General features: G+C 44.4%; 1 protein-coding gene across 1 annotated transcript in view; it reads right to left on the reverse strand.

Moving 5' to 3' along the window:
• The window catches only part of NSG2 (neuronal vesicle trafficking associated 2), a 52584-nt gene extending 44066 nt beyond the window's left edge, over positions 1-8518 (reverse strand). The window contains exons 1-2 of the mRNA XM_004737578.2: positions 8335-8518; positions 7274-7424 (exon numbers count right to left, since the gene is read on the reverse strand). Coding sequence (XP_004737635.1) covers positions 7274-7402 — 129 coding nt within the window. The 5' untranslated portion in view covers positions 7403-7424; positions 8335-8518. The remainder of the gene's footprint in view (positions 1-7273; positions 7425-8334) is intronic.
• Positions 8519-9119: the final 601 nt, after the last annotated feature.

Here is a 9119-nt window from a genome sequence, read left to right on the forward strand (position 1 = left end):
CTCATTTCACCCATAAAACAGTTCTTACAGGAAGAGATTATTGTTTTCATTTTAGCAGCGAGGAAACAGAGGAACAGGGGGCTTAATAAACCTTCCCAGGGTCACACAGCAAGTAGGTGGTAGAGTTCGTGTTCAAATTCAAAGTGCACTGCTATAATGCCTTCCTCTATGTGCAAGGATACCAGTTTGCTCCGTGTGTGAGTGTGAGCAAGTCCCTTCCGTGCTCCAAGCCTGTCTCACCATCTGTGAGAATGGGGAGGGGGATGGTTTTTTTAAAGTAGAAAATTTGATACATGCTCATGATAAAAATAAAGTATGAAAAATATGGAATGGAAGTCTTCAAACAGTGCACCCTCCAACCTCTATCCCTACTCCCTCAACGTTTAATGGTTTCTTGTATGTCTGTCCAAAATTGTTTTATGAATGATAAGAACAAAACATACACACAGATGTGTTTCCACAAATGGGATGACTCCGTGCCATGTTCTTTAGAGCTGTTTTAACGGAGCTGTTGTGTCTGTGGCTCCTCCCACATTAGCACAAGCAGGAACGCTTCGTTCTCCTAGCAACCACTTAGTATTCCACACCCATGTGCTAGGGTTCATCTAACCGGCCCAGTCGCATGGAACATTCCAGTTGTTCACAGGTTTTCTTTTTTATTCATAAGCCTTTGCATACTTGAAAGAATATACCCATAAGATAACTTCCCAATCGAATGGTACATATAGTTTAAATTTTATAAACAATGTCAAAACACCCTCTGCAAAACATTGCACCAAATTATATAACCAACAACAGTGTATTAGATCTGCTCTGCCTCAGTGCTGGCAACACTGGGCGTTATCAAATGTTGTGGAGTCGGGGTTTTTTGTTTCATTTTTTGGTTTTCAGGGTGGGCTTTTTTGTTTGCCAATCTAATAGGTAAAAAGTTATGTTTTGTTTAAAATTATATTTCTAAAATTAGAAAGAATTTTAAATATGCTTCGTGGTCATTTTTATACCTATTCGTTGGAATTGCCTGGTTGGAACCTTTGCTCCAGTTCATGGTGGTTTATAATCTGTCTCTTGACAGTGTCTGAAGAGTGGAACAAGGGGGCTCTGTGAACCTCAAATGTGCAGAGACAAGCATTTTTGCTGCTCCCTAGGGAATGGCTGATGATTCTCTGATCCTGTGCTTCAGGGAGAAAAAGAACCCCCTGATAAAGCCACCAGAGAAGCCAAGAAGACACACAGGACAGACTCAGTGACAGGAGAGGCATCTCCTTTGGCCACATATGTCCAGGTCCACATTGCTGGATCCCATGTGCCATCACCTTGGAAACCCCATTTATAGCATGTTTCATTTTTACAGTCATCTTTTGAAAACATGAACTTTAGGACATATATTCTGGATATCCAGTGAAAGATAAAAAATTATATCAATAAAGTACCATTTGTGGGGCTTCTGGGTTGCTCAGTGGGTTAAAGCCTCTGCCTTCAGCTTAGGTCATGACCCCAGGGTCCTGGGATTAAGCCCCACATCGCTCTCTCTGCTCAGCATGGAGCCTGCTTCCTCCTCTCTCTCTGCATGCTGCTCTGCCTACTTGTGATCTCTGTCTGTCAAATAAATAAATAAAATCTTTTTTTTTAAAAAAAAGCACCATTTGTGTGCCATTAGACAATTTTCATGCTTTTTCCTCACAATAACCCTAGTATGTAGATATTACACTCATTTTACAGTTGTAAAAAAAAAAAAAAAAAAAAAACAAAAACCAGAGATGCTAAGTGACTTGCCTAAAGCCACACAGTAAGAAAATAGCTTAGCTGACATCTGAACCTGGGCCTCAAGGATGGCAAAGCTCATGTATCTTACCATGCAAAATACAGAGTGTATCAAACCTCATTACTGGATCTCCAAATAACTGCATTTTTTTCCTCCCACAAGCTGGTGGGCCAACCTCATCCGGGACATGCAAAGACTTAGGAATCAGTAGATTACTAAGGTTGCTGGCTTGTCGAATACATGATTCGTCTGGGGGTTGCCCAGGTGGGGCTGTGTCCGTTTGCGGCTTGCTTTCTGCAGACCTGCCACCCATAAGTTGGCATCTCCCAGCACACCTGTGTGTAGATCTGGGATGCACCGTTTTCTTTTTGGCGTCCTAAGACAGCATTTCACCTCTCTGCATTAGTCTCTGCATCCATAAAATGGCAATAATGGTTGCAACCTCACAGGTGGGTTGTGGGGACATCCGGGTTAAATGTGCTCACTTAGACACACCAAAGGCAACGGGGCCCCATGGGCATGTCCCAGAATTTGGTATCTGCTGACTGATGTTTCAGCTTCTCAAGAGCTTGCATTCATGGTTTGAAAGAGTCGCCCAACTGCTTAGGTTCAAGTCTCTTCCTGCATCTGTCAAGTGGAGAAACCAAGCCTGCTTTAGGCTAGGTAAGGGATGGAGGGTCTCGCTCAGTCAGTACTTCCCACTGCTCATTGCATTCCAGGATGCACAATGAGGCCGAGCAGGGCCCTCAAGCCTAGTGGGCAATTCTCCTCAGTGCCAACCGGACACCAAATCAGCCTAAATGCACCACCTCCTCATTCCCACTGCCATTACCCTAGCTTCCCCCACCCTCCTTCATGAACATGGCAGTGGCCTTCCAGCTGACCTCCTGCCTTCCACTCTTTTCTCTCATGGTCGCATGCTACAAGGAACCAGTCACCTCTGTCTTAGGGAAACTACACTGGTGCTGTGAGGGGGCTACCTTAGGAAGAATGAGGAAGAGGAGACCCAGCGTGAGTCCCTCATCCCTAGGGTGGCCCACAGCAGCCAGAAGAATCTTCCTTAAATACAAATCTGATCCCATTACTCTCCTGCTTTAAACCCCTCCAAAAAAAAAAAAAAATACACTTAGCCCCCCTGAACTGCTGCTCACCTCCCCTCCCCTCCCAAATCTCTCCCCCTCACTCAGTGTGCCCAGCCCTGCCTATTCCTCCAACTCCCCCAATGCCTGGCCACATACTATACACTCGGCCCTTACTCCTTTGACCACCCAACCTCCAGGTGTCAGGCAAGGCTCCTTCCTCAGGACGACATCGCTGATCAGCCTCCATCACAGTTAGGTCTCTCGAGTCCTATCCTCTCTCACATCACCACTCTGTAATCTTTCCCTAATAGCCCTTCTTTTAGCTTGTGTCTCTGTGCGTCTGTTTGTATGATGGCTTGTTTGGAGTCCCTCTTCCCCACTGGACTGGCCCATGAAAGCAGTGGCGAGGCCTGGCTTTTTATGCCTGGGTATCCATAGCCTGGCACAGTGCCTGGCACATAGAAGATGCCTCACAAGTTGTGCCGGATGAGTGAGTGAGTGAGAGGGTAAATAGATACCTTCCATGGGGATAAGTAAAACCATAGCTATAATTATGGGTAGCTACTGAAGGCGCCCAGGAGAGCTGCCTTCTCAGCTGGGTTTAGGAAGATGAGTACTGACTTAACAGACAGGCAAGAGGTGAAAAGGCCATTCTGGGTATAGGGAATGGCATGTGCAAGGAGGAAGAAGCATGAACCAGGTGTAAGAAACTCTAAGGCAGGGTTTCTCAACCTTGGCATTGTGCAGTGTGGAGGATTTGATCAGAGTGCTAGACAAGGTGGGAAGCTAGCCCATCTCTCTCCTGACACAGGCAGCAATCCTTCCGGTACTAGGCAGGGCGGAAGCATTGGAGGCTAGGATGTTCTCTCTGGAGGGTCACACCCAACCCCCACCAGCTGGCCCAGGAAGACTAAGGAGGAACATGGCCATGGATGAGGGATGTTAAGCTGAAGGAAGCACTCTTGGAGATGGGAGGCTTCTTGTCATTGAGGGCAGCACAGTGCAGAGAGAAAATTAGGGTTTCAGGTGCACTTGGGCAAGCCACTCTATTGATGTGAGCCTCAATTTCTCCACCAGTGAAATGGGAGCACAAAAATCCCCCTCATAGGACCATTGAGAAGATTAAGTGAAGCAACAGATATGAATGCCTTGTGTGGTCCACTCCAAGCCCAGCGCAAGGGCTTCAGACATGCTCATTTCTCCATTTGGCCTCCAAAAGCTTCCCCCCCAACCCTGAAACTCACAGACTCTATACTAAAGTGCATTTAGTGTGCAAATCCAAAGATTATTACCAGTATCACACACCAAGCACACTCTGTATTTTACATTTTCAAAAAAAACTTCACATGATTTAATAGTGGGGTCAAATATGCTTCTTTCTAATGAACATTTCGGCTTCAAACATTTACCATCTGACTGGAACCTAACCAAAGAGTGTGTCAGGACTCACAAACCCTTCCATACAGTCCTGTGACCTGCGTCCCAATATTATCATCCCCACTTCACAACGAGGAGGCTGAGGCCGTATAGGAAACTTGCTTCAAGTCATCAGCCAAGGTAAAATAGTAAGAGGGGGGCCGAGATGGGCGCCCTCCCAGAGAGGTAGCTTCAGAGTCTGTGTTGTTAGCTAAACATTTGGAGGACCCGTTTGGCTTCTTGAGTACAATTCACTTCTAACACATCTGTTCTAATGTCAGGGGAAAACTTGTCTACTCTTGTAAATATTAGAAAATCAAAATACTAGCACAGAAAACTGCTACTACCGTTTCCCACTCAGAGAAGAGTAGACAGAGGCCTGAGGGAGGAAAAACAAGTTACACGAGTCACACTGTGGGCTGGCAACTGAATTTGAGCTAAAGCCCAAGTCTGTGGACGCCCAGGCCAGCTGGCTTCCTTGTTCCTGCTGAAGTGGAAGTCTCTGGAACAATACTGCCTGGGTTCTGGGTTCTCTAGACATCGCCAGAATGCTTACTATATGCTTTGGGAAGTTACCATTCCATTTCTGACTTTTGTCATCTTTAAAAATTGGATTAAAATAGCAACTTCTTTATTGATTCCTATTAACTATTGACAGGGTGAAAGAAAAGTGTGTGTGTGTGTGTGTGTGTGTGTGTGTGTGTACACATGCGCACGCTTTGGGGGTACATGCACGCGTGTACATTTGTCTTAGAACAGAATCTAGTATTTAGGAAGCACTTGAAAATGGTCATTATTATTCTTTTATGCTTATTTTTGTGCCAGGCACTTTACATATGAGCCTGTATCTAACTTTGTTCTGACCATTATGAGGTAAGGATGATCCCCCCTTCACAAAGGAGGAAATGGAGGTGCCTGGTAGGAAGACTTGGTCATGAACATCAGAAAGAGCCTGTAATGTGCCCCTGTGAGGATGTGCCACTGTAGGGAATTGCATCTTTTGGGATGCATTGCTTCCCCTTGCCATGCATGCAGGTCCCCCGTTTGTTTGTCTTTCAGGTTTTGGGACACACTTTTTGTTCATCTGGACTAAGAACCCCATGGTTATTGTGTCTTTTCCTCTCTAAAGAAGAGAAGGAAGCCCTTGAAGGCAAAAAGGTGGGATGGGAGAATGAAGAGAGACAGAGGCCATGGTATGAGGATGACTTGCCTTGTGTCTAGGGATGGTGAGAAGGGTGATCTCACCACAATCCCTTTTCCTTGCATCCATTTTAGGGACATGCAGATCTTCCAGGTGGTAGCAGTTGGCAGAAGGGTGAAGAATCTTCCTAAAGCCTCACAAGACTTCAAGAAAATATCCCCTTGTTCCTTTCCAATTTCCTTTATATCTGGGTTCAAATTCTAGCATTGCCCCTTACTCCTTCTGTCAGCTGGAGTAACTAACCAAATTTCTCTGATCCTTCACCTTTTCACCTATAAATTGGAGTGCATGATCCCTGACTCCATAGGGAAATGTGCACCTAGGGCAGCAGTTCTCAACTTTGGCTGTAGGCATGAGTCACCTGGGGGAAATTAATTAATACTGATGCCTGGTCCTCGCCCCCAGAGCTTCTCATATAATTTTTCTGGGGTGCAGCTTAGATATCAAGATTTTCAAAGCCTCCCCCAGGTGATTTCTAATATGCAGCCTCAAACTGAGGCTCTGCTACCATGTAGCAGATACCTAATTAATATTGTTCTTTCACATTTCTTTAGTGTTAAGTGTCTGTTCACATTTTATTTTTAAAAGCCCTATCAGTCTCACAGGATGGCTCAAGGATTCTTTATTTCTGCCACCCCCATGCACATTCTCATATTGACAGCCTCTGCACTTTCAAAACAGATGACTCAACCCCCAGCCAATCAGCCAGTCCCTTTATCTAGCTTTGGCTCCTCTTCTGTTCATTGGATAGATCCAATTGGTTAAGACACACAATGCCCTCCTGGAGATGCCAATGAGAAAATCAAACAGATGGAATGATCCATTGTTTGCTCTTCAGCCAGGGAACTCCATCATTTACCTCCAAATCTATCTCTTACAGTGTGCAAAAGCTCACATATAAAACCCCAAGTTCTTTCAACTGGATCTTAAACAATAATGTTTCTCCCAGCTCTGCCCATGGGATAACTTTTGTATCAGTGCCCACCTTTGTATCAGTGCCCACCTCCATTCTTCATGGACTACTCCCATGTCAGGAGATGTGCCATCAGCCACTCATTCATTGCCAGCCACGCCTCCCCAAAGACGTTCTACACTAGTCATGCTATTTCTCAAAAGCTCTCCATGCTATGCATATGTCTTAAATGTCTTTTCCTCCTATGGTCTATCTGGAAGCTTTTTACTCACCTTTACAAGCCAAATTCAAATGTTCTCTTCTGCAGTTTACCTAACCTGTCCTTCTAGTCCCCTCCTACCCCTAGAGAATTTAATTGTTTCCACCCCTGTGCTCTCATAACCTGTGAAATTCTCAGGTATAGCATTTATCCTGATGCATTATATTAAGCATTGCACTAGATAGGGATTTTGTAATTTGCCTTTTCATAACCAACTTGTAGCACAGGGATAGGGCTTAGCAGGTGCAGACTAAATGCTTGTTGGACTGTATCCAATTCTCTGTCCTCAAATCTATACCAGTGAATTTTTGAAATACCTCCCCCTGATAATCAAGACAATGTTCTCTGTCACCATCCACAAGCTTGTTAATATTCATATGCTATGATAAAACTTCAAAAAAGAAAGATTAATTTTCTTGCCCACATATATATATGTGAACAAAAAAATGAGTAAACACCACAAACCTGAAATAACACAAGAAATGTCATGTGTCTGAAAGGAATGAATACATTTTACAAGAAAGGGGACATATTTGGCTGAGGGAATGAAAGGGTTTGGAGAGGTGGAATTTTTTGCTGCTTTATTTCCTGAGATGGGGGGAACATGAGGGACTGATGGGGAGAAGAGCAACTGCTTTACCTTTTCCGGAGCAGGCAGCTGTAAGTGGTTAACCTCCAAGGGAGTGATGAGAGGGACGGTCTGGAAGCCATCCTCAACTGAAGGCGGCTTCGTTCCCTTCTCACTGGGGTTACTGTTCAGCTTCACCATCCTTATGCCTTTCTTCCCAGACCTAAGGAAAACAGTGGGGTTCTAGTTATAGTGGGAGGTGAAGCAGGGAAAGAGAGGGCTGGCTGACGACAGAGAAAACAGCAGTGTCCTAAACAGGTCCACTCGGCTTTCAGTGTAGAGATCATTCATCTATCTATCTTCTGCTAGATTTCATGACATGATTCTCATTATCCAGAAAAACTTCTCTAATCATCAAAATATCCCACCTGCCCATGAGGTTCAACAGCCCCCAAATTCAGGAAAACTCAAGGAAATCCCAGACTTATACAAACAATATGCAAGCTTTAAAAAAAAAATCCAAGACACTAGAACTAATACAGTCATATAATCTCAGTGAAAAGCTTACTCTTACTCCAAAATTAAATCCTATTATTCTGGGTCACCCTGCAGTATGATAAATTTCACCTTACCACCACACCTTACCACTTTGCTTTTTTATTATGTTGGCTTTTCTTCAGCAATCTCCCTACACCACAATAAATACATTCAGTGTCTCCATGTGTACTGTACCATTTCACATGATACATAGGTTGTACAGGAGATACAAGTTCCTAAAACAAAAAAAGGCTGGCTTGAACATGCTCCTGTTATTCAGCCATGGAATGCCTCCATTTCCTCAATAGCAAAGGGCCATTTTTTTTTTTTTTTTTTGCTTCCATGGAAAGTTAGCAACCCCCGTATTGCAAGATTGCCAACTAAATAAACAAATCACATTTATTTCTCTCAAGCTTCCTTGGAAGTCAAACGGTGCTCCCACCCCGCCCCTAGAAAACCAGACCACTGAATTTCTCTTGTCAATCTTGCTGGTGGAAAATTATTAGACAAAATAGGATTGTTGTGGAGATGAAAGGGATGGTAAAGGGTCGGAGGATATTGAGGAGTGGTTATAACAAAAACAAATGCCTACTTACTGTGATGCACTCTTGGGGGGTCAGAGCAGATTCAAGCCAATTTGAAGAGGAGGAGGACGGCCAGGAGTCCTCCCTCCTCAGCCCGAGCTTGTGGTGCTGAAAGGACAGCGCCTTGCCTGTGTCTGGATTGGGAGTTTCTGAGAGCGAGGCGCAAGCGAGAGGGGAAGAGCTCCTGGCAGCTGCCTGCCTGCTCCCTCGCTCGCGCCCCCTCCCACCTGGGAACGGGCTCCCACACCATCTGTCATCTGGCACCACCTGCTGTTTCTCATGCATGGCCACAACCAGGGCATGGCACAAAATTGGTTTCAAGAAAGTGGGAGGGATTCTGGACATTATAATAATAATAACCATATAGTAAGTAACCCTTGAGCCTTTAGAAAAACAGAATAGTAGAAGTAAAAACCCTTGAGCTCTTAGAAAAACAGAAGAATGGTCCGTATACCTATGCCTCCATTAGAAAGGGAATACCCACTTTTTTATCAATATGGACAGGACTGGAAGAGATTATGCTGAGTGAAATAAGTCTAGCAGAGAAAATCAATTATCACATGGTTTCACTTCTTTGTGGCGCATAAGGAATACCATGGAGGAAAATATAATGGGAGTTGGGGGGGAAATTGGAGGGGGAGATGAAACCCAAAATAGTTCAGGGGTGGGAGGTTGAACTGTGCTATTGACCTGTAAACAGTGAATCTTGGGACAGAAGTTTAAAAAAAAAAAAAAATCTCCCAGAGCAATATAATGAAACCCAAAATAGTTCAGGACCTGAACTGTGCTCTGACCTG

Source organism: Mustela putorius, unplaced genomic scaffold (assembly GCF_011764305.1).
Source record: "Mustela putorius furo isolate JIRA1106 unplaced genomic scaffold, ASM1176430v1.1 tig00000145_pilon_pilon_pilon, whole genome shotgun sequence".
NCBI lineage: Eukaryota > Metazoa > Chordata > Mammalia > Carnivora > Mustelidae > Mustela > Mustela putorius.